The sequence below is a fragment of the Bemisia tabaci genome, chromosome 2 (assembly GCF_918797505.1).
Source record: "Bemisia tabaci chromosome 2, PGI_BMITA_v3".
Taxonomy (NCBI): Eukaryota; Metazoa; Arthropoda; class Insecta; order Hemiptera; family Aleyrodidae; genus Bemisia; species Bemisia tabaci.
The window spans coordinates 21,852,837-21,877,939 of NC_092794.1; the positions used below are offsets into that span (position 1 = coordinate 21,852,837).

The 25,103-nt window shown below is 35.3% G+C and overlaps 2 protein-coding genes across 4 annotated transcripts in view; both read left to right on the forward strand.

Annotated features, from left to right (window-relative positions):
- Atg18a (Autophagy-related 18a) overlaps positions 1-5,082 on the forward strand; it is a 42,804-nt gene extending 37,722 nt beyond the window's left edge. For 2 of the 3 annotated variants that reach the window (XM_072296925.1, XM_019060836.2), the window contains one exon: positions 4,032-5,082. In XM_072296925.1, the coding sequence (XP_072153026.1) occupies positions 4,032-4,104 (73 nt within the window). In that variant the 3' untranslated portion in view covers positions 4,105-5,082. Of the gene's footprint in view, positions 1-139; positions 203-4,031 lie in introns of all 3 variants that reach the window. The other variant, XM_019060835.2, reaches the window with a different exon arrangement.
- Positions 5,083-9,897: 4,815 nt separating this feature from the next.
- Npl4 (nuclear protein localization 4) overlaps positions 9,898-25,103 on the forward strand; it is a 44,694-nt gene continuing 29,488 nt past the window's right edge. The window contains exons 1-11 of the mRNA XM_072296926.1: positions 9,898-10,011; positions 11,029-11,148; positions 12,563-12,643; positions 14,589-14,814; positions 15,336-15,474; positions 16,660-16,797; positions 18,265-18,388; positions 20,146-20,325; positions 21,174-21,311; positions 22,594-22,741; positions 24,058-24,218. Coding sequence (XP_072153027.1) covers positions 11,134-11,148; positions 12,563-12,643; positions 14,589-14,814; positions 15,336-15,474; positions 16,660-16,797; positions 18,265-18,388; positions 20,146-20,325; positions 21,174-21,311; positions 22,594-22,741; positions 24,058-24,218 — 1,350 coding nt within the window. The 5' untranslated portion in view covers positions 9,898-10,011; positions 11,029-11,133. The remainder of the gene's footprint in view (positions 10,012-11,028; positions 11,149-12,562; positions 12,644-14,588; positions 14,815-15,335; positions 15,475-16,659; positions 16,798-18,264; positions 18,389-20,145; positions 20,326-21,173; positions 21,312-22,593; positions 22,742-24,057; positions 24,219-25,103) is intronic.

Below are 25,103 nucleotides of genomic sequence, written 5' to 3' on the forward strand. Positions count from 1 at the left end.
ATTAAAAACCCCTCATCCTAGTTTGTAATGAAGAAAAAAAAAAGAAAAGACTAGAAGGCAAATTTTAATTCTTTGAGTCTTCTTCTCTCTGTTTTCTTAATTTTTTTCTCCCACTTTGACATTTTAACGACATTCCCAGGTACAACCGGGATCAGTAGCTATGCTGGCATCGTCAAAGGCAACTCCCCCGGCATCATGTCAGGTATTGACTTCTCTTTTTAATTAATGCTTGCATCCAAAAAATGTGTATACAGTATCCCTATAGCAGTAAATTTCTACTCCTCTTGCATTCAGATTGGAATGAAAAGATAGAAACAAAGCGTCCTCTTTACCACAGTACCATAATTTTCGGATTAGTATAATACACATTTTACCTTTTTGGGTAGTTATATAGGGTATATTTGTCGTGGTCAAATACCAGCTCCTCCAAAACTCCCGAATAAAATGCGAAAATGTGTAATTTCAAATGTGAGATTACCCGTAGAAAATATCCTGTCTGCCATTTCATAATTATCAATAAATTTTATCGTTTAGAAACAGAATTTTCTGCAAGATGATCTAGTTTCAAGAGTTATCTTGCTGCTTGGTGAAGAAATAATGAAAGATGATGATAGGAATTAAATATATAAAAAAATTCTAGCTGTAGAGTTCAACTGTTGAGAGTAACTATCAAATTGGTGATAATTGAAGACGGAGAATAAAAATTCAATAGGAGCACACTGCTCAAACTTCTTCAAGAAGACCGCATTTATGTTCTGTGAATCTGTAATTGTCTCATCTAAATAACCATTTTATCAACAATTTTGCGCTTTTCTCTCTATATCCCTCCAAGTGTCAGCATTTTATCCTATTCTTTATCCCTGGAATAATTTTTTATAAATTCTTATTCTTCCTAACTTGATCCTATTTTTGGTTTTGGAAGAGATGGGAAAATATTTTGTCTGTTGTTGAAATTCACTGATGGATTGTCATACCAGTTTCCAAGATTTTCTGCTATGCTTTCACCATTCTTCTGCTCTTAATCCACTATAAAATATATGTAATAATCTTGTAAATTAGCAGGTTCAGGCTTACTCTAGGAATTTGTCTGTGCATCTCGATTGTGTTATTATTTTTATTTATTTCATACCCCTCCCTCTGTATCAGGAGAAAATTACCTTTCACCAATAGGGCTGCTATTTATGAGTAGAGAGCTCTAGCTTTCTCATGGAGATCCATGTGAACGAAACAATGTGAACGAAACAAACATTGAAAAGAAACAAATTTTCAAGTCTCATCTCGGACGCAAGTCTTTGAGTTTGCATATGCAAGGCTGTCTTATTGGTGCTGCATATTTACAATAGTGCAGCCATGGTTGCACTTTGGCTGCTCACCAATAGATTTCACATTGAAGAGCTGCTCTTGTTCTTGTTGCTTTATATCCAGAGAATGAAATATTTAGATAAGATTTAAGATTGGTGGCCCAAAAATAAATAACGGAATTCCCAAGTAAAGTACGTTCTGATACAGGGGCCCTAGCGTTTGTAGGCATTGTTCTTATTTTCTCTACCAACCAGACAAATTTCTTTTTGTAAATAAAGCCATTGTAATCCCTATCACAGACAGTGTTAAATAGGTTTTTTATCATTACTATACCATACTAATTTCAAAGTATTTACTCAAAATAAATCTCTCTTGGTAGGGAATCTATTGTTAATTGAATACTTGGATTGCATTCAATAAGAGGAAATCGCGATGATTACTGTGTTGTTAAAATCGTGTATCTTCATCTTTACATTTCGTTATTTAATGTATTATTATTAATAACTGTGAATTGGAAAAGGCTCTATCAAAAAATTTATAATTTAAAAAAAAAATGATCGAATAAATTTTATCACTGTACTTAAATAGTAGTATGTAGTGTAAGTTAGTATTTAGTAGTGTTATATTGAATTTTTTAAAGCAAAGAAGAAGTAACTTGATCTTGATTTTAAAAACATTGTAATTGAGCTGGTCTCTCCTGGTTAAGTGCAGTTCACTTTCGTGTGAATTCATTCGTTCTCTTTCAAAGTATAAAATGAAGAAAAAATGTAGCATTTCCTTGTATTTAAAAATATTTAGTTTAAAAAAGGGGGTGAAAATCTATCAAATTTGTTGAAGTATTGAGGCTAGGCTACTATTGAAAAGCTGAACCGTTTGTCAGATTCAATGCCCTACTCCAACTTGTTTTTAATAATAAGGGCGGCACATATTTGCATCAATTGTTATAGTAGATATTTTGAGCATGCTGTATCTTTAGGTTAGATGTATGAACATTTTTGAGAAACTGTAGTTATTTGCATCTCAACAGACTTAACAAATTGCATTTTTTAGCGTTTTTGTAAATGTATTTTTATCCAATTAGGTCCAAACCATGATTTGCATTTCGTGAACATGAGAATTTTGTGCATTCAAACCTTTACACGTCAAAGTTGTTTTGCTGAGGGAGCGAAAATGATTTTTCTTGTAGTTATCTGCATGTGTTGCAACAATAGGGAAATGTTAATTTTTCATCAGGTTAAATGTTTGCTAAGTATCATTCCAATGTTGCTATTAGTGTAATAATTTTTACTCTATGATCTTCTTTTGCCTTTATTAGGAGAGGTATCTTTTAATTGTCTGCTTATTTTTTCTAAATTACTCACTGCACTGTCCAATGGTGCACGATGCCTATATCATTTCTGTCTGACTTCCAGCAGTTCGTTTTCTTGGACTTGTTCAATTTCCATTTAATGCATGTGTTATGGTTAAATCTGAACCTGCATTTTGACAATGACGAATTTTCAGCCGTTTAAAATATGATGAATTTCATGTCTAATTGAAAATTACTGACAGAACTGCACAAGCATAGGTATCTTTGGTTCTGAATGGAACAAGTATTGAGGAGGTTATAACCAAAATACCTAATGTGCTAAGATGCACATGTTTAAAAGAGGAATGTCGCATGATAATGCCCCAAGGTGGTACATTTTCTCACATTCAAATCTATATTTCTACACTTTCCCATATTAGATGACACCATAAAATGTGCTGTACAGAGTTCCTATTGATGGGCACATTTCAATATGTTTTTATCAACTTAGGTCCCTAAGTCTTCCTCCATAATTTTGGAAAATGGAACAACCAAATTATCGTAAAAAAAAGTTTTTCACAGATATTAGGCCTCCTTTGCTCAGAGCTCCAGTGCTCCACTGATACGACCAGACCTACGGGTTTAAATTTTGCGATAAAGGCAGGAGGTATTACATAGTAACAAAGAGATGTAATAAAATCTTTTTTGACAAGATAGACATTTTTTTGCCAATTCATAGAATTTTAAAGGTGGCTCAACCACTCCTAACTCTTCACCTTCTTAATAGATCTCTCCTTCCATCTAATATCCATCATATCAATCAGATTAATATTGGTCAAGTCTTGACGATGAAAGTTATGTAATCTAGCACTACTGACTGTGAGTCTTTTCAAATGAGTCAGTTGTTTCTGTCGTGGAACTATGTATTTAGGTCGATTTTCATGGATTTGCAAAACAGATATAGAACTCGTCTGAATATCAAGTTTATATGTTACGGACAAATCCTAGTTTTCAGGAAATCCTAGGATTATCACTTTCCATGGGAAGTTCCCATCACAGCTTCCGCGTCAGGCAGAGAGACGATTAAAATAATCAAAATCAGAGTCAGAAACAATGGATTTAGATTCTGAAGTCAAGTGACTGAGCCAGTCTCACTGTGTGCCTTGCCGACGATGTTTTACAAATATATGAAATACACTTACATACACAATAGCCAATGCTTTCCTTAACTCAGAGTCTCGCCTAAGTTTGCGTGACATGCACATCGGTATGCCTTTTATGATTTTTGAAGGAATATTTTTTAGGCACATTCATTAGAATTGTTAGTCTTTGCTTTTTTATTTTCCCATAATTTGTAGGTTTTCTCAGACTTTTTTTTTAATTCGTAAGGTACTTATGCAACATTTCCGTTAATGCAATTTTCTTTTATTTGTTGATGCAGAATCGGAGAAATTTCAAGAAATCGTAGCAGCAGTCGAAACGCCACCCAAAGATGGTTTCAAGCTGGACGATGACAAAGAATTCCCGCCAGTCTTCTCTTAAATACTGGAGCTGCCCACCTGCTACTAAACTGTGAAACCCAGCGTAAAACGCTGAAGCCCTCTACGCCCTCATCTGTAGTATGTATCAGTGTCATTCAGGCCAAAAAAACATCTCTACCAGGAATTTATTCCTGTATAAGTGTACGTAATGTTTTATCAAAAATAGATTAAAACAATGAAATCGTGAAAATTGCGACTCCTGAAAAATAAGGGATATATTCACTGTAATGGCTTTTCAATGCTCCTAAAAGAAAAAGACAAAAGGAAACTTCAAAACAGCATGGTAATTTAATTTCTTCTGTAACTGCTTTTTTCATTACCTACCTTCCTATTTGGTCTGTAGAAATATTTCTAAAAGATTTTTTTTTGTTCAGTAATTTAGAAGGAACCACTCAGGTGGTAAAATTTGTTGTTGATGCCATGTAGGTTTCAATCATCTTCAATTGAAAAATGAAGCAATTCTGAAGGTTTTATGTCAGTTCATTGAACTGTTTTAGTGTCATTCTGAAAATTAAGAGCCTCAAATTAATATATGGACCAGTGTTTAGTCCATCGTCATCTTATTACATATTTATACTAATGGAGCCTGTTTCAGAATAGCCTTCCCTTTTTAGTGTATTAATGTAAATCATGAACAGATGCTCAAAAAGGAAATACTTTACTGAAACAGGTTCTATAATGTATCGAAGCTTTGTTAAATCGCTACTTCATTAGGAACAGAATCAAATTTGTCACATAAAATGTAATTTTGTCAAGAAATATGATTAGTGCTGCAACAAGATCTGTTCTGGATTATATTATGGATTTTTTTTGTGCATGAAGGTTTTGAAACACTGCGATTCTTTTTTTGTTTTATTCTGGAAGCTGCTCCTCTAATTTATTACCATGATTCTTTATAGACTTTGATGTTGAGGTTCCGCAGGTAGCTTTTTAGAAAGTATCTTAGTCGCATTATGCTTTCCAAACTGTGATTACATTAATTCACATCTCAGATTCTTTCAGAGCATCAAGCGATAATCCTTGAACTTAATTACAATACGTTCTCTGAGATCGTATGATTTATTCAATCATCTGATCATTTGATATCATTTTTCATGCCATGTACCATGTAGGTTGGGGCCATATTCATGATAAGTGCCGCGTTTCCTCTAGGAATTTTTTTCTAAATAACTGTAGCCTATTATGTCATGTGCGCATAGTTTTTGCCAATCCTGTACTCTAGATTGGTTTATTCGCTTCTAGATTGAACTTAATTTCTCTGTTCTGGGATAATCAGTCCTAAATTTAATGTAAGATGATGCCCATGGTACTTTAAATTAATTCTGTCAGTAGAAGAAAAAGAAGAATTAAAATTTTTAGGATATTCAGGAACTGATGCTGTCAGAGGCACAACTAAGGAGCTGATTGAATGTTCGACCATTGTTTCAGAGAGTATTTGCCACGAGATAGTATGCTCCTGCATATGTACAGCATTGCCCTGCAGCTACTCATTGCGTTGTTTTACCTCGAAAAAGGACATATTACGTCCCTGATATATTGAAATTTTGCCCCTTCTAAGCAAACTTTTCCACCTGAAAAGTTGGCCGGAAATGCGCCCCTTTCAGCATTGGTGGTAAGATAAAAAGGTTTGTCAAGTCTACAGAAGTGCTATAGATGTTATCAATTCTCCAATCATAAAAACCTGAAAAGGAAAGGTATAAAAAAAAAAAACATGTATTTATTTTTAGTGTAGTGTATTTGAAAAAAAAAAAGCAGAAAAACAAACAAACAAACAAAAAATCAAGTAGTTTTAAAGTGGTCTCATATCAGATGAGCAACACCTGAGAGCAACAAGCTCAGAAGGAAAAGTGAACCTCTGAAGCAACTGCTCATAGTGCAAAGTAATCATACAAAATTGTAGATAGCAACGATTCAAAATCTTGATTACTCGATGGCAATCATAGAAGTAATTTTACTCTTAAGTTTTCATCTTTCAACTCCTTTTTCAAATATTTTTGTGGAAGTCCCTTCCATAATTGTTGTAATATCTTTCCATTCAGTCAGTTCTCTCTTTTCTAAGATCTCATGGTTTTTCTTTTTTTACCTCTTATCCGATGCTGCTCTTGGTATTATTTATGGAGGTCAGATCTTCCCACTTAGAAATAAAATCAAAATTTGTTTTCATCATGGATGAAGTATAGAATGCTATAGTCCTTGTGAACGCAACACTTTGGGGGGGGGGGGGGGGGGCGACTAACAAAAAATTGAAAAATTTTCAATCTTTGAATTTCAGGAGAACCGCAAATGAGTTTTAAGATTGAGTTTTCTCGTTTTATTCTTAAGAGGCTGTTATTTTACATCAGTTGTTCAAACAGTCTTAAAATGTTATTTTTTAGTCAAAGAAAATGGTATAATTGTTTTCCAGCCAAAAGATAATTGTATTTACCACTTTTTTTTCTTTTTCACCTCTACTGGAGGTGAAAAGAAAAGCTTATGAAGCCACCGCCGCTTATATACTTCATCACATTTTAAAGGAGTCATTCAGAAAGGGGCATTTTTCCACCCCTGAATTGATCCTTTTTCAATGTTTTAAGGTTGACTCCCTTCTTCAAGAAGAGTTCCTTCTCAAGTTTCTGCCCTACTTTTTTTCCCTCCAAATTTATCTTGTACAGCAGATAATTTACATTTTGTTCATTGAATCTACTTTCAGTTTTGACAAACAGTCATCATGAACCCCTTTTCAACCTTGTTGGCCACAGGTAGACTTTGTTCGTAAATTTGCTGGTCCTATGCTTAAAATGATCATTTTCGCTCAGCAATGTCTTATTGACCATTCAGAGGCAAACAAATTCTGCCTCTACTCACCCTTTTCAGCTCTGTTTTAAAAATAAATCAAATCGATATCATACAAAGAAAAAATGAGTAACTTATGGATTGACTTTCCAAACGTCGCCCAAAAAATAATGCAGATCTTCCCTGAGCCGGGCCTATTCTTTGCCAATCACAATTTAATTATTCAAGTCAATCAAAGCATGCTGTACATTTTTGGAATTGCTACATTTTCAGTTAAGTTAATATCCAAGTCTCATTAAGAGGTACTAATGAACTCAAAGAGAATCAAGTTTTTAAAACAAAATAAATTCATGTTGAAATTATTCTCATCAGTGGATCAGAGAACAATGTAATTAACACTCCAAAACATCTTTAACTCTGTACATCGAGTGTAAATTTTGCATGACATGTAGATGAGGTTTGTCCATGTATTTTTTCTCTCTTCTCTCTTCCATGGAAGTTTTCCTCCTCTCAGTATATCTCGTGTTTCTCTTTCAATTTTAGTCTCTTACTTAAGTAAATTTGGATGATATCTTTTTGTGCTAAGCTTAAGGTAACTTTAAGTGATATTAACGTTAATTTTGTAAATATTGATCGTGTATGCAAGTGTAATAAAAAACAAAAAAAGCATAAAAGAAATTGTCTAAAATGAAAAAAAAATCTTTTGAAATTATGAATAAAGTTCATAGAGTGTTACATTCTTGTAACTATTGGATTTTGTATTTTTTACTCAAAAACCCTCAAGGAAAATTCAAAATAAAGCAGTGGATCGGAGCTAGCGCGCAATCGCTTATCCACAGAGAGGAGTGGCAGTGTAGCTAAATGTTGACACCCTGCATCAGACTCAGAGTCCGAGTGCGAGCGCTGCTTCTCGCTGCATCTGGAGCGGCGTTGTAGCACTAACACAAGCGGCATACGCGCAGCGTCACGCAGTACTTTCCTAGCGGCAGTTCTGACTAATAATGAAATTTATTCAGGGACTCTTATTTTTTTTTTTTAAAAAAAATCGGATCTTCAGGAGTTAATTTCTCAAGGAAATATAATTAAATTTTGGGGTCAAAAAGCTTAAAATAAAATGTCAAAAATACTTCTGAAAAAATTTCACAATCCATGAAATTTTTTCTTGTATACTTACCTACTGTTGATTTTATTCTTCAGTTTTTCAGCTTAAAAATTTAATCGGGCACTCTTGAGATGCAGATATACTTCCTGTGGATCCGCTTTTTTTAAAATAACCCCAATAAAACTCATAGTTATTTATCAAAGTGTTTTCGATCCACAGATTGACAAATCCTGGAATCACCTTACTAAAATAACTATGTGTAAGTATGTGCAACTGAAGCCCGACCATAGTTACCAGAAGACCCTTTGAAATTAATGGAGATGGAAGTCGAGGATGTCGCTAATAAAACTATTTGTATGTAGTTGCAGGAACAATGACAGACATTTTCATAACTTTCCCCTGTGGCTAACTAGATGTATTCTCAACAAGTAAGAAAGGACAAGAACATTAACTAAAAAAAAAAACCAAAAAACTCAATTGTAAACCAACAAAGATATTTGATTATCATCACCATATTTTGATTTCCAATTTATTCGTTTCTAAATTTTAGATGTAGATGATGCACTTAAAAAAATGTGTCAAGTAACTTGAAAAAGAGTAAGCACTTATAATATAGACAGATGGGATTTACAATTTTGACATTCTAGGTGCTTACAAGCTCAGTAGGTACGCAATAATGGAACACTCAAACAAACATCCAAAAATTGAAGGGAACAATATACTCCAGATGCAGACAGGTAAAAATGAGCATTTAACAAGAAACAAGGTTGACAGAGAGTCAAGGGAAGAGCTGTTTCGAAATGATCTGCACGAAAAAAATTACTAAGTAAAAAATTTTTTATAAATACGAATGGGTCAGTTCATTGGCCATCTTGTTCGTCAGTTGAGATTTACTTCTTTTGCCTCTTTTCTTCAGGTCAGACTGGAGATTTAAGAGAAAATTTTATTGGTTCAGTTTTTTCATTAATTAAAAAAGTTGATTTATGGAACACTTTGCATACCTAAGTGATAAGCATAATTTGTAGGAAAACAAGGCAATTCTAGCAAATAGCCATATTTTAAAACACTGGTTTTGATAATCCACTGTTCTTCTATAACCCTTTTTTCAAAAGAGGCTCTTTTCGGGATCGGTGTTATTAGATGTAAAAATAATTATTATAAATAGATAAAATTGGAAATAGGAGGGGTGGAGAAAGTGGACCCTACTCGTCAGCGCGCACCTGGGACATAATCTTATTGTTAGTTGAAGAGTTCATATGTTAATTTGGTTAATTCGCGCTATCTGTCGGCGTTGTTACGCGATTGTTTTGGTCGTGTTTTTCCACTTTGCTAATAGATGGCATTTCAAGCGTCGCAACGCCGACAGATGGCGCAAGTTGACTCGTCAGCTGAGATATGTCCTGATCATAGAGTACTCTATGGTCTGACGAGTATACTCGTCATTACTAGAGTCCCTTTATACCCAGAGTTAAGACAACTCGATTATCAGCTGACTGGCAGCCGGCCTTGACTGGCAGCCGGCCTTGGCTGGCCATGGAGGCCGAAACGAGTGCACCCAAACGAACGATATTGAGGGATAAGGATCAGGAATCCTGCGATTGTCTGTCACACAAAAACAACAACATCAACAAATTGATCAATTAAAACGAAAATTAGATTGGTTTGTGAATAATTTCTTAATCTATTTTCATTTTAGACCGATGGAAATAAAAATTTACTCTTGATAAACCACAATCAGGTAATATTTTTTATTATTCTTGTTCACATTCGAGGTACCGCCATCTTGGTGCACTCGTTTCGGCCTCCATGAGCGAGAACCAATCAGAATTGGATTTTTTTTTAGGCCACTTTCAGCCCAACCAAAAGTGAGTTGTCTTAACTCTGGGTATAAAGGGACTCTAGTCATTACGAGGCGAATGCAGCCTCTGCTTCGTGAACAGCAGTTTTTTGTGTACGTTTTGTGAGTGTGAGTGTGTGTTTGGTTTGTGTGTGTGTGTGCACAGTGTATTCCAGGGCTGCCGATTCGTGAGTAATTACTCACATCGTGAGTAATTTGAGCACGGTGAGTAAAACGTGAGTAATGAGTAATTGGTGAGTAATCCGACGATCCGTGAGTAATCGTGAGTAATGCAAAATCCATGGGTAATTCTCAGTAATTCTCCATTTTTGGCGCAATTTGTGTGAGTAATCGGTGAGTAAAATTTAAAACGATGAGTAATCGGGTGAGTGAAAACAATGTCAATGTGAGTAAAATCGGGAAATGGTGAGTAAAAAGTGAGTAGAATTGAGAACGGTGAGTAAAAGTGAGTAAAATCGCGATCAGTGAGAAGCAAGTGAGTAAATTTTAGATTGGTGAGTAGCGTGTGAGTAAAAAATTCGCGAAATGTGAGTCCGAGTATCGGCAGCCCTGGTGTATTCAGATCAAAGACATAAAGACGGAGCACTAAAAGCAAAAAATGAAGCTTCTAGAGCTTCCTTTCAATCACCTCTACTATTGGCTAGAGGATTGGCGGCGAAATCGGGACAAGTTTGAATTCAAATGTAGGGCGGGAACTAATAAATAAAATTGCGGAAACAAAGTATTTTAGGTTGATTTTTGCCCAAATTCAGGTACACACTCATATTTTATTAACTTTAGGTTAGTTTCGGTCCGTCGTCGACCGACTGATTTCATTTGAGAGTAACGTAGATCTAGAACTGTAACGGCCTGTTTGAACCTGCAGAACCACCATAAGCAGAAGAAAAACTAACTTTATCTGAGATTACTGCCTGTTACCGAGCAAAAATAGGTGTAATATATTAGGACGCAGACCGAACTTTCTTAATATAATCGTTTTAAGCATTTAAAACACGTTTCGAAGAAGAAATAAGGAAAAATCAAGAGGACAAGTTCAAATCAAATTTCCGTTTGCCGCCATGGATTCCCGCGCTCATTTACACACTCACACAAGCGCGCAGCGCCGAACCTAGCTTCACTTTTTCCCCGTGCTTTTAGATACGAGCGCTCCGTCTTTATGTCTTTGATTCAGATCCAAGAAGGAGACAGTGTGGTTTGATGCCACTGCAATGGTTTTTGAGCATGATATGATGTGAAATTTCCACAGGTTAATTGTTAAAAAATCGTCGAGATGGCCAAAAAAATCGTAAGTATATTACCGACTTCTCGGTCATTTTCTTTTAATCCCGATAAGAATAGTTAAATTCGTTTTATCTGTGATACACATAACCTCACTTAGTCTGCCTTACAGGTAATGCAGTTGCTTAGTCATGTCGAAATCACTCTATTTTCTCTTCCCACCTATTATTAGGCGGAGAAAATTTTTGAACGATTACTGTAGTTTATGCTCCTTTCTTATCATATTTCCCAGGAATATTCGCTCTTCGAGGATGAGCGTTTTTGACTGGTGAAGCTCTTGGTCATCTCTCCTTTGTTATCTAATGATCATTATTCTGTCATAAATTCGACACTTCAAAAAATTTGTTCCTTACGGAAGAAAAAAGAATTTTCTGGACAGAATGATTTTTCAGCTCATCACTCATTTCCTGGGCTAGGAAATTTTCAGATGATCAATGAATTACTCCACTCGAATTAAAAAAATCAGAGGCTGGAGCGGTCTCATACATGACCTAACTACATAAGCGATTTTTGTAAGAGTGAATGTATTCTCCATTCGCATCGGACTCTTGCTGGAGCACTTATCATCAGTTTTCCTATGATGAGTTTCAAATCTATGATTTTTAAGATCCAAATCTTTTTTAATGAAAATGTCTCCTCTCGTGAACGATCTCTGTGTGAAGAAATTCCTAATCAGTATTAGTTGTCAAAGTCAGATGGTTAGCAGACATTTAATTAGCCTTCATATTTTCGAAATTTGCAATATCAATTAATTACTATGCTTGGGAATTTTCTGTCATTACCAGCCATTTTTCCTATTTTCTGGGCTGAATAAATTTGGAAACTCTCTGAGAACCTGAGAAATACAGTTTTCCCAAGAGATTAAATTCTGTCCCCTTATTTTGATGTACTAGATAGTAGTTTCCTACCTTAATTTCAAAGTAATTGGATGCACAGTGAGAATGCTGATTTGTGATCTTTATGTAGGGACAGATCCATTTTCCATCACAAGTAATTTTTTTGAGGCCTTTTTACTGTACCCTTTGTTTTGCTCAAGATTGGAACCGAGAGAATTATTTGTTCATCTGAGGATTGAATGTGCTGAACACAAAGAGCTTTTAGCCTCTTGCCAGGTGTGATGTCGCCCTTGCTTGAAAATAATCAATTGAATGAATATGATAAGCTGTGCCTAGTTAGGCACTTAATTGAACATCATTACATATATCAAAATGATCCTCCTATTATGAAAAATGTAAAAAATATTTTTCATATATAGCGTAGTTTTTTAGGAGTAACGTCCATCTTCGGATCTCTCATAACTGTAAATAACTTCTGTTGATTGACGCCAATCCACCAGGCTAGCTACTTCACCAAGCAATGTTAGAGAGGGAATGAAAAGTTAGGTGCCAATTAAGTTTTATAACATATTCTTGTCTTTTCAGATTTTGAGAGTCCAGTCATCAGAAGGGACAAAAAGAGTGGAAGTAGATCCCTCTGACACCTCTGTGAAACTTTTTGAAAAAGTAAGTTTTTTTAAATTTTATCACAAGATTTATACATTATTGGATAGTAGGCTGGGGAACTTAACATTTTGGTTTGTATCGAAAGGGTAAGAATCTAAGGTATTGAATCTGAATGTTAAAGCTGACTCATGATGCTCTGCCAGTCGAAACTATTCTGAAAACTTTTGCTGAAGACTTCACCGGAAAAATTAACTCAACACTCTAGAATGAGCGTTGAAATGTGGTTTGCAAGGAGGTGATTCTCCTACGAAGTAATACTCTGACAAAGGCTCAACATACCAAGGCAAAATGGATGGATTTAGCTAGAACCAGTGTAAGAGCATTTGACAGTTCCTGATTTTTTCTCATGTTTTATTTGGTCTACAAAAAACTTAATTTACACAAAGTTTTGAAATTTTGTGTGAATTTCCCGCGGTCATTAAGAGTTAACTCCCAAAATTTCAAGTTAGAAAGTTACTCAGTTTGCTGTCAAAAGAATTAAATACGAGAGGCAATAAGGTGACGTCTGATGTAGTTAGGCTGATTTTGGGTAAATCTGTCCAAATGAGGCGCTAGGAAGACAGGGTACATCAGTGTGGTTTTTATTACTTAAAAAAGAAGAAAAAAAAAAGAGTTTGAAGTTCTGGGCTTTTCTCGGACCTATAGAGTGTTCTGAATACCTTCAAAATTTACAAGTGTTTGTCTCACACCTTCATGAACATCTTCTGAAATTTTCAGCCTTTTTCAACACTAAAAAACACAAAATGGTCCGGATTTATGTTTCCTCTTTGCCTCTCCTTCCTGTTTTTATCTAATGTGCTTTTAGTGAGGTCCAGTCATTTTCTTGTACCTCACCTGTTTACTTACAAGCATAACAAGCTACAACACGCAGCTGAGACGGCTGGGCTCTAATTTCTAGTCTCGAATTTCTGAAACTGCACTTGTGCGCCTTGTTTTCCAAACTTTTCAAATGTAGGTATCACGGAATCTCGGACATCTCTCCTATGAACTCAAAAACTATACCTGCACCTCTCAAAAATTGAATCTACTACTAAACTAATTGTAGGTTTTCTTCAAAGAGAGGGAAGTGGATGACTAACAATCAATGTTTGAACTTAACATCAAGACTAAGACCTCTTGTCAATAAGTCAGCACGTGTATTTTTACTGTGTCAAAATCAGCTGTTGAGACCAGTAATGTCCTTTTCACCTTCACACCCCCTCGCCCCATCATGAGACTCTTCTTTCAAGAAAATCCTCCCCCCTCATGTTAAAAAAATTCAAGGGTTGCCTGCATAAAAAAACTGTCAGGGTAGCACTCAAGCACAGGAGAACTTTAAAGCACCCGTTTCTGAATGGTGCGAAAACTACCCTCTTGTCCACGGAAGTTTTTGCGTCCGAAAGGGATTTGCAGTTTAAGTACTTTTTCTCATTAAATTTTATGTGAAAGATAATGGTGGCAATGAATTTTTAAACAAACTTGTTAAAAAAAAAAAGTTCCCAAAATTGAGGCTGCGATGAAGCTCATCTCTATATCCTGTTGAACTCTCCATGCATAAATGGGGAGGATACATTAACAGGGTTGTCTTGGCTGCAACCATGGAATCCTTGCAGTGGCAACCCTGCAATGTATTTGCTCCCTATTTATGCATGTCGAGATTAACTGGATGTAGAGGTGGACCCTCAGTATAAGGTTGGCAATTCTCTCTATCAAGATCTCAACTTTCGGTGCTAATTTGAGCTTGAAAATTTGTTGCAGTGAAAATGGGTAACATCATAAAGTTTTTCGCGAAGATTTACCTACGAAATATTACTTAAATTAAAAGTCCTTGAGTTATACAAGAGCCTTATTGCTCTACCTACCTTTAGCTATCCCTTTTTTCCTTATTAAAAGGTTTAATCCTATGTAACCTCAATGTAGAATAATAGTAGAACAATTATATTTATAACTGGCTCTTGCTTTTTAGGTTCAAGAAGGGTTTGGATTGCCGAACTATTCCTTTACTTTGCACAAAGACAGAACAAGGAAAGAAGAGATAACATCTTCAAGAAGTCACTGTGTAAGTGAATTGGGTCTGAATCATGGGGACACCGTATTCTTGTCAGCTCTGAATAGTGGCAATCTGTGGAGCTGTCCCGATCCGAGCCTGCCAAGCACCTCTGGCACAAATCATGTAAAAAATTCTTCTTCAGGTATGTGACTCTCTATGTTACACCCCTCCTCAGCACATTGATTTAATTTTTGTGCTTGTACTTTTCATTAATGATGGTTAAACAATCTCTCAGAAAGCAAGTCTGTATTCTACATTTTTTCATACAGTGAAAAAAAAATGATACATTAATAAGAAATACTGACCAACTACTTGTTGGAACTGTACTTTTGCCCCATGGAACTCTATTTTTTTTTATCAAAGATGGAACATGATTGTGGTTTCTCTTCGTATCATTCTAAATGAAAATCCTGTTGAACGCACTGAGATTCTACATATAGTGCTGTTTGTAAGAAATTCATCTCTGAATTTTAGCAAATATCTGGTCATGCATTGCTGAAGTATAGTAAGAACGAAGTTAAATTAAGGCAAAATTACTGAAGTTCCTTAACGATGCCAAAGTTGCGAGCAGGCGAAACGTGTCCGCAAATAAGTATTTTACACGCAAGTGAGTTTTTTTAAAAATTTTATTGAATAAAAGGAATTCATAATATTATTTTTCAGGTGAAAACTTAGGTAATGTTGGAGCAAGCTTATCAGCCTCCATGTTGGTTCGAAACACCAATGGTGTAGTAGAAGACGATGTAGATTTGCAGTTATGGAAAATGGACGGCAAAGTAAAGCGAAAGCGGGATGAAAAGTTGTAAGTGTTTCTTCATTCATTCATTCATTCATTCATTCATTCATTTGAGAATATTTAGAATTCAGTTCATTTGGTATAATTTATTTGGTCACGACTCATGTTGCCTCTCAAATCCAAATGAGTGTTGCTTGCTAGAGATGCAGCCAAGTAAACAGATTCTCTAAGGAAAAAATCGCCGGAAAATTACGTTGGGAACATCTTAAAAGTCTTCAAAATTTTAGGAGTGGGTTTCAGATGTTTTTGACGCTTCCAACGAGATTTTCGAGTGATTTTACCCGCAGAAGGGGTATCCACTTGGCTGTGCCTCTCGCGTGCAACAGACCCATTTGTTTGTTTGTTATTGATTCATAGAAATTTTTTGGCAACACAAAACAATTGAAAAATACGCCCAAAGTTAACTTCGGTCTTGAGTCTCTTTAGAGAAATCTAATTTGTAATGAGGAGCCATTTGTAAGATTTGTCAGGAGCATGATGTGATTTTTTGATTTGAGGAAAACGTAGGAGATTATGCATGATGATTATTACTCCAATGTTGTTGATGTCAGCAAAGAAATAGCATCATCAGTTGACCATGATAATTTCAAAACTTTTCCAGTCCATCATCAGGTTTATTCTAAATTCAATGGCGAATTGCAGACTTGTGAAAATTGAAAATAAAATTAGAAGTGTGATTCCTGAGAACCGAACATCAGGGTAAAATTAACTCTTCATGTTGGCACACACTCGCCTGCGCATATGCCCACTCCAGCAGAGAGGTACTAGCTTTGGGAGCGCATCTCCTATCATCAGGTTGAATTTTGGCTGATGTTTTCAGTTAAGAACTTCTGACTGAACCAAGAATTACTTGAAAGTCTTTCTTTATTAGATCTGGCAGTTATAACAAGCAAGTATTTAGGAAGAAAAGAACTATTCCACTGTGACACCTTAAGCTGGATTAACTCAAAATGGTTGAACACGAACAGAATCAAGTGAAAAGTACACCCTCACACCTGAGGGCAATAGAAAACAGAGCAACGCTCTATAGTAGGTTGCTCACTTTATTTTTCTTGGTCCCGATGATGCTGTTGAAAAATAAAGTGAGTAACCTGCCACCATGCAACCCGATAAAGTGTCCAAACATTTCAAATACATCATTAATCAGCACTTTCTTCCATTAGTATAAAATGTTTTATTGTTTTTTTCTAGTTGTCATCATGGAAGTAACGCTTGCTGCGTTCATTGTTCGCCTTTGGAACCTTTTGACGAATCGTACTTAGCAGAACAGCAGGTTAAACACATGTCTTTCCATGCTTACTTGAGGAAATTAACTGCTGGTGTTGATCGGTGAGTAATTTAAAATTATGCTAAGTCTTCATTGATGGAATTAGTTTCAAGAATGTATCAATTTAGTTTTTAAAGTTAGTTTGAGTTCATGACAGGGTACTGCAGTTGAAATTAAAGAAAAAGTTTCAGTTTTTTTAAAAATTTTGGCTCTTTGTCTGATGATTTAGCAGAGTTCTTGAAGAAAAAGATGATATTTTTTCAATTTTTTTCTCTTGCTCAGAAGCCCCAAAAGAATTTCCTTCAGTTAAGACTTCACATACCTAGAAGAGGTTAGATTTTCTCTAATTTTTTGTTTAAATTAAACTTTTTTGAAAACCGATTATATAGTTAGATGACTTACTTTCTTATTCGTGCAGTATGCTGTAACATAGTTTGATTTTCTACCAACATCAGGTCCGACTGAAAAGATGGTCTCTATTTTATTTTTTTATTTTTTCAAAATTGTAAGGGCCATTGTACGTCAAGTTCTAACTAAGCTACGGACCTCCAGTTTTCTTAAAATAACTAAAATTTCATTCTCGACAACTTGTCAGAGGGAGATTTTTTAATGAATTAAAAAGGTAAAAAAAGGAAAGAAATTAATTATTTAGGGGGAAACATAAAAATAAGAATTGTAATAATACTGCCAGTCAAAATTTCAAAAATCTCCATTGGAAAATTTTAGAATGTGCAATTCTAGCTGCTCTCAAACAAATCTCAGGTCTCCAGTTTGTTCTAAACTCCAGCTAATACAGCCACTGTCAATGTCTGAACAATACAAGTTCCAAGTTATGCAACCTGTTTTACACAAACATAGGGCAAACTTAGTTGTATGAGGATCCTTCACCAAAAACAAATTTTGAAGTTGCCAAGTCAACAAGAAAAGGTGGTTGATTTTGAACTGGATTACTCGATCCAGGGTATCAAAATAGAATTCCAAAATATCTTGCTGTACAGACGCACTCATGAAGACAAACATATTCAAGAATTTACTGACGACTTGCAAAACTGTAACATTTCCATCTTTGGCTTTTAGTAGAAGCTGCCTCAACATTGTTAAAGTTGTTTTGTCGTTCACAAGAACAGTTCAATTCGGCCGTCTTTTGTCCATTTGTGAACTTCTTTTCTTCAACTGTTAGAGTGTACAAACAAAGAATAATCTTGTATTAGTGTTTGATTGTTGCACTAAAATTGGTCACAAAATATAGAGGCGTCTAACGGAAAATTCTCCTCTCTTTGACAGACTGACTGAACAAAACTTTCCTTAAATTTGTGAAGATTAAAAAAGCATGTGGTCGCAAAATATCCAAAAGTAATTGATCCTGCAGGCACAATTCAGCCATAAAGCTATCAAGATGGATTTAAAATACAGCTGTATAAACTTCATATGTATGCAAACTGGAATCATTTAGGTATCATTGTCTGCCACGTTGGAGGCGCTTCAAGTTGTCAAACTAAACAAAATTCAATATATAACTTTGTTTTCAGAGGAAAATTTGCATGTCTGGAGGAGGTTAATTGTCGTATAAAACCTGGCTGCAAAGGACATCCACCATGGCCTCGTGGAATATGCTCTAAATGTCAACCAAGTGCTGTGACATTGAACAGACAGGTAATTTCATTTTTCTTGTATTCTTCTCAACTTCTCAAATCTAACTTTCATGAAGTCTGAAAGTCTAGCAAGAACGCTTAGTGCCTGCGTATTGGCACTCTGTTGAAGGAAATGATACTCTGGTCATTATAATGACGCATTCAGTAACAAAAAATGTCTACGATACAAATTCTTCAGCGACTTCTGCAGCTGATGGTAATGTTCAGAGAGTATTCATCATGGCCAGGAAGTAAGTTTCTAATAAGGCTGACATTTATAACAGATACAGTCAAATGAACTGAATGCACTTTTTGTAAGCAATATCTCATGAAAATCATGCTGAACTTGTTAGAAGTGTCTGCGATAGACTTTGTAATGCACGATTTTTGTGGTCTGTATCATGCATTTTCAAATGGACGGTATCATCATGCACTTTATACTGATATCAGGTACACCTAGTGTACTCAGAGAGAATTATGAAAAAACCTAACCCCTACCCTGAATAAAGAAAACTCTTTCACGAACAGTTATCATCTTTCTCACGTATAGTTTCATTTGCAATTTTTCCAATTAATTTTCTCTCTTGAAGGAGGAACGTAAACTCTGTTAATTAAAAGGCTTTGTATTTCAAGAAACAAGATATAATAATACAAAAAAACTAGTCTATGAAACTTTAACAGAAAAAAGGAGAAAAAAGTCAAAATGCAGTATGAACATACCGTTATGCAACGCTGAGCGTGACATCCTCCCATCCCTTGTCTTGCTAGGACACAAAATTATGAAATTCTCTCCACCCCCTAGCACGGTACGTAATTAATGGACAGACCCTTACAGGATTTTTTTCTCCTTTATTTTGAAATCGAGCTAAAACAAAAGGTATAAAATATTGGCGTTGTGCAGTTGAGCCCTTTACACCGAACTTGCAATATGACAAATCATCAATTAGGAAGTAATTTTGAATTCCCTTGAACTCCAACATAACCTCAATATTAGGTCAGGCTTTCCAACATTTTTCGTTGGCCTACCTGATTGCTGGTGGCTAAGAATGAAGTGCCTGCAGATGTGGTAAATTTGAAAATCTGTGAGCCATGACATTTTCCCCAAGTTGTACGTTTTTTTTAGTTTATTTTAGATGTTTCTTATGTGCCCAACAGAATATCGTACTTAATGCAATTGTACCTACAGAGCTTGTACATAGTTGGAACTATGTTTTGTTTGCAGCAGATCCACTGAGCAAGCTTGAATCAGGGTCTTTAAATTTCTATAAATATAAAAGTTTTTTCTCAAGAATGGCACTTTGGCAGGGCAACTGAAAATCTTTGTGGTATTGAGCATTTTAATGAATTTGCTATAGCCTGTATAAGTAAAAGTGAAGTATCAATTTTCTGTTTTTGTCTATTCCTAAATCAGTAAAAAACTTTGAAAATTCCAAAAATTATTTTTTAAAAGGTCTTAGAATTTGGCTCTTATCAGCCATAAATTACTTTATTTCAAACAAATGGAAGAGAAGCAGAATTTTCAGTTCATAAGTTTCACTTAAATTGCTGTGTGAAAAGCAGTTTCAAGGATTGGTGCTACTGATTTTGTAATGCAGTCAACAAATAATAACACAGTAAATTTTCTTAAGATACGGATTATTGAACCTCATCATGGGTGAATGCATATTTAAGTGAATTAAAACCTCTAACATAGCTGTAATAGTCAAATTTTCCGCTTATTCTCTGCTTTACCATTGATCTTAAGGTTTTTTCTAATTTGAATCGATTTCTACTTTTCAGGCATATAGGCACGTAGACAATGTTCAGTTTGAGAATCCTCATTTAGTCGAGCGGTTTTTAAATTATTGGCGGACAACAGGACATCAACGAATTGGCTTTTTATATGGTCATTACGAAGTACACACAGATGTTCCCTTAGGCATCAGAGCTACTGTTGCTGTGATCTACGAGCCTCCTCAGGTTTGTGTGGCAGATCCTGGCTCTGCTAAATAGTGTTCTGTCTCTTAAAAAGTAGCCTGACAAAATTTAACAGTTCTACCTCCAGGAAAACTAGTCAGAAAATCTTAAAATAAGAATTAAGTTGTCCTACTTTTCAATGAATATTAGTGATACCCAATGTTCAGCTCGCTTTGCTCATTTTTGTGAAGTAGAATCTCCAATGATGCTACCACGTCTATTTGTAAAAACTTAAATACAAAATCATAATACACATCATCGTATATATTAAGCCTGTAAATAAAGCTGAAAACATACACAGCTCAAATAGAATATATCATCTGAACCAACCTCACTGCTGTGACAACAAATTTTTGATCAGTTTTTGTCTGAAAACTTTCATTTGTAAATTATTTTGCCATGCTCTGAGTATCAACAATTCAGTATTGAGTTTTTTTTTTTTTTAAACCAAGGTTTCTTTTTGGGTGGACGATCATGATTAAGAAAAACAACTCTCAGCTGTGTTAAGCACTCACTTTAAGTCTCCCTCAGCGACGATCAGGCTTTGCCCTGTGTGTGTTTAGCCATTCAGCAGTAAGGAGAGATAGTTCTTTAGCATAAAATGTCCAGGAAATGTAATGAAAAATTTCCAACATTAGATTTTGGAGGAGCAGGTTTTGAATAAAAAATCTTTAAAAACCTGGTTTCGCAGAAACTTATGTAGGAAGCTGAAGATTGCCAGAATTTTATTATTCTTTCAATTTTTTCTGTGCATTGGGAATAAAAATGTGAAACAGTGAATAAAGGACGTAAACACAGACACTATCCAATCATTTTTGGTCACTAATGATTTTCAAACTTGTACTTTACAGGAAAGCACCAGAGATAAAGTTGTCCTATGTCCAGATGAGAAAGAGCCTTTGGTTGATGAGTTAGCAAAGCAATTAGGTTTGCGAAAAGTTGGTTGGATTTTTACTGATCTGCTGGCAGATGATTTACAAAAAGGAACTGTGAGTATACCTAGTCAAAGATGTTTTCATCAAGTTTTCCTGTTAAAGGACGTCTCCTTGACTTAATTGCAATTGAATACAGTGTAATCCCAATCTGTTGTATGCGCTCAGGATCGGCGGTTTTATCGAACTGAGTCAAAGTTCCTACCAATGCTGATTTTAACATTACTTAGATGTTTCCAGGGAAAAGGCCTTCTTAAATCAAAGCATTGCAAAGTTATCATACAAAGACATACTAAGGTGGTGATTTCATGATGTGTATTGATTGCGGTGATCAGTAAGATCTTTGGAAGTTTTGAAATTCGATCATTTATAAAAGCTGTAAAACCTATTGGTTAGATGATGTTTCATTTGCATGAATCTGGAACCACAGCAACATGAAGGCCCTTGGTTTCGTGACAGTGTCTTTTATTTTTAGTAATGCACAGCAACAAGGTAAACTAACCTGGAGAATAATTTCAGCTGTAGATTGTTATTCCAGTAGTGTCTCCAATTACATTGCATGAAGTCTACCCTAAAAACTATTACGGCTGTGTTGCTGGCATTATCTACCCGGCGCATTTTTTCATTCATTCTTTTATTCGCGCAATTTTTTGCAAACATGTTCAACCGCTCCTCATTTTTACAATCATTTTGGGTGTGTGATCGAACACCTCTTGAGGAGAGATAGGTTTAAATGTTCTGATCAAGCTAAATATTTCCAGAGTCATTTGTAGTCAAACAGGAAGAGTTCACAAGATAGAAATTGGAATCATTTTGGAAAGTTTTTTGCCCCGGTTTGAAGATTGATCACTTAATCACTTAATCTCTTTAATGAACATATCCATTCATTAATCTAATTATTGGGTTCTCAGTATTTTCAGTCTTAATCACAAAAACTGTGTTTTTCCATGAGTTTCTCAAAAAGATGGTGATTTATTACTATTCCTATTCGTTATACTATTTGGTTCAACACTATTTTGGACCAATCTGACATTTTGGTATGCGTGTGGGACTTACTTGTCTCAACTTGTCTCAACCTTAGCTTCCCGATTTTCTGTTTCTGAGCTGAGAAAGGTCATGAAAACACTGCCAAGATTGGGTATACTACTGCGGCTCCATCAGAACAATACTAATAGTGTGTCAAATGTTGATGTATCTTATCTCAGGATTATTATTTCACACCATTTTTTCAGGTTTTTTATTGTTTCAGCTTTTTTTCATTTCTCAATTTCTAACCTTCCTGCAATCATTCTATGTTTGTTTTTTCATTGATTTTTCATTCTTTTGCTCTCTTTTACAGGTTAAACATGTTCGTAATATAGATAGCCATTTTTTAACTGCTCAAGAATGCATAATGGCAGGTCATTTTCAGAACTTGCATCCGAATCCCTGCAGATTCTCACCTAGTGGCTATTTTGGATCTAAGTTTGTCACAGTTTGCGTTACTGGTAAGTTTTCATTCACAAAAAATTTTTCTTACCATAATTAAAGTCCTGGGTCAGATTCGAGTACATCTGCGGCTCAGCAAATTAAAATCAACCAGATTTTTTTTTTTTTTAATTTAGCTTGCTTTTACAGTGCCCTGGTCAAATCAGTGGGTGATTTGTTTTTTCCCAATTTCTTCCAGTCTGTTTTGTCTCATCGGGATTCATCCAGATCTCTTTTTGTTTATCATATTTTAAAGAGGTGTACCCCAGTTTATCTAGATTTATCTTGATTTTTCTCGTTTTCTTCTGTTGCTCTATGCATCTATGCTCTATGGTTTATAAGGTTGGATTGATGTTGTTGGCATTGGAGGTACACATTGGTGATGTTGAGACCCTAAAAAGAGTTCCTCTACCCGTGGGGCGTAGCTTTAATAAGTAATAGAAAGGGGAACCCTCCAACCAGTGGGAAAGAGCTGTAATAAGGTGGAACTGAGGCTTCTCTCAGCTAGTAGAGTGTAGCCTTAAGAGAAAGGTCTCTTAAGGCTTATTAGCAGCCTTAAGGAGGGCCACCCTCAGATAGTGGAGCATACAGTGATTCTCCACTGAGGGCGCTTCCAGGCGAGGCTACAAGGGGGCATACACTTTTTGGGATATCCTTATATTTAATATTAGCATGTTTCTTACCAAAGTATTTGGTGTTTATTGCATACTTAGCCATGTAATAAAGAGACTTTCTTTAGAATTGTAGGTAATATACATGCATGTGTTTGCATAAAAGAATAGGATTCACAATAGTAGACACATTCTTATGAAGCATACTTGGTCTTCTCCTGTGAGCTGAACTCATGCGTTCTCTACAAAGATTTAGTGGATGTATTAATTGAATCTGTGAGAATGAAATCGTACCGATTCGGAAATTTAAAAATGTCCATTCTTCATTGAAGATGCTCAATTTTCATAATAGCCATTGAAGATGGGGCATCTGCATCAACTTGGGCCTTTAAAGCATCCCAAAGTAATAGTCGTCTGGCACTAAAAAGCTGTTTCTTAATTTTCGCAATTTCTTCACCTACTGTGCAGTTTTTTGTATCTCTTGAACATTTTCATTTTTTTGAGTTGGTGTATATTCATTTTCACCGATTCAATTGAGAGGTCTTGTTGTTCAAATGACATAAATGTTGTCTCTGCAGAACCTATCAAAGACAGTCAAATCAGCCAATTTGATAGGAACAATGAACAATACAAGATTCGTCATTGAAGCAATGTGCTTGTTAGATAGCTTAGAATGATGAGAAAATAGTGAACATTTTGTAAATTTTATGTGTTTTTTGCTACAGGTGATTCAAATAACCAAGTTTTTATGGAAGGGTATGGTGTTTCAAATCAGTGCACAGCTCTAGTGCGGCACAATTGTCTTGTTCCAACCAAGGATGCTCCAGAACTGGGCTTTATTCGAGAATCTTCTAATGAGCAGTATGTTCCAGATGTCTACTACAAGGTAAGAAATTCAGAATCTTACAGGGTGTCTACAGTTCTTGAATACCTGGAAAATTATTTTAATAGGGCATTTCTTACAGTCATGGAAATTAGGGAACTTTCCAATAAAAACTGGAAAGTTGAAAAATCTTGAAACTTGAACTACGAAAAGAAATCTTTGATGTCCACACAATCAAGCTGAGTCTCGGTCTGGTGGGGGGTTAAATGCCATGAGTAATACATACTGTGAATAGGAATAGAGGAATAATTTTAAGGAGAAGTAGCCATTTTAGTCAATTGAATGTTAAATACCTGAAAAAAAGTTCACACTTCTTCTCTGTCATTTACAGTGAAACTTTTGTCAAAAATTTTTTATTCACTACGGGTCCACATTGGTGTTATGAAAAATTAGGGAATTTAGATCATTTTGGTGAGGTGAAACCCTGAAAAAGTCAGGGGTATTTTTCCTGCAAAGTCTGTAGACACCCTTTCTTTGTTTCCTCAATCTTTCTTTGTTTCTTTTTAAATCTTATTGTTTATCCAGGTGCTTAATCTCTTCATTTATCTCTAGTGAAATTAAAGTTCTGATCAAGCCTGGACTGAGATTTGTAGGTGTTTAGCTTTGTTTTTTGTTTTGGTGTTGAAAATGGGCCTGTCGTGTCCCTGAGAGTTCAAAAGAAAGTTTTCATACTCTGCACAAATTCTTATTTGGTCTATGAGGGGGATCGCATACACTCCTCAAATGTACTCCAACAAACCCTCTAGCTGTTTTTGTTGCATCTTTGATTTCTGAAGGAGAAAATTTAACTTAAAAAAACATGACATTTTTCTTTTATTTGAAGGTTTTTTCTCTTTTTTTTGCGGAAGATTTGTTTGTGGACTTTTTCACTTTTACTTAGATGGAGAT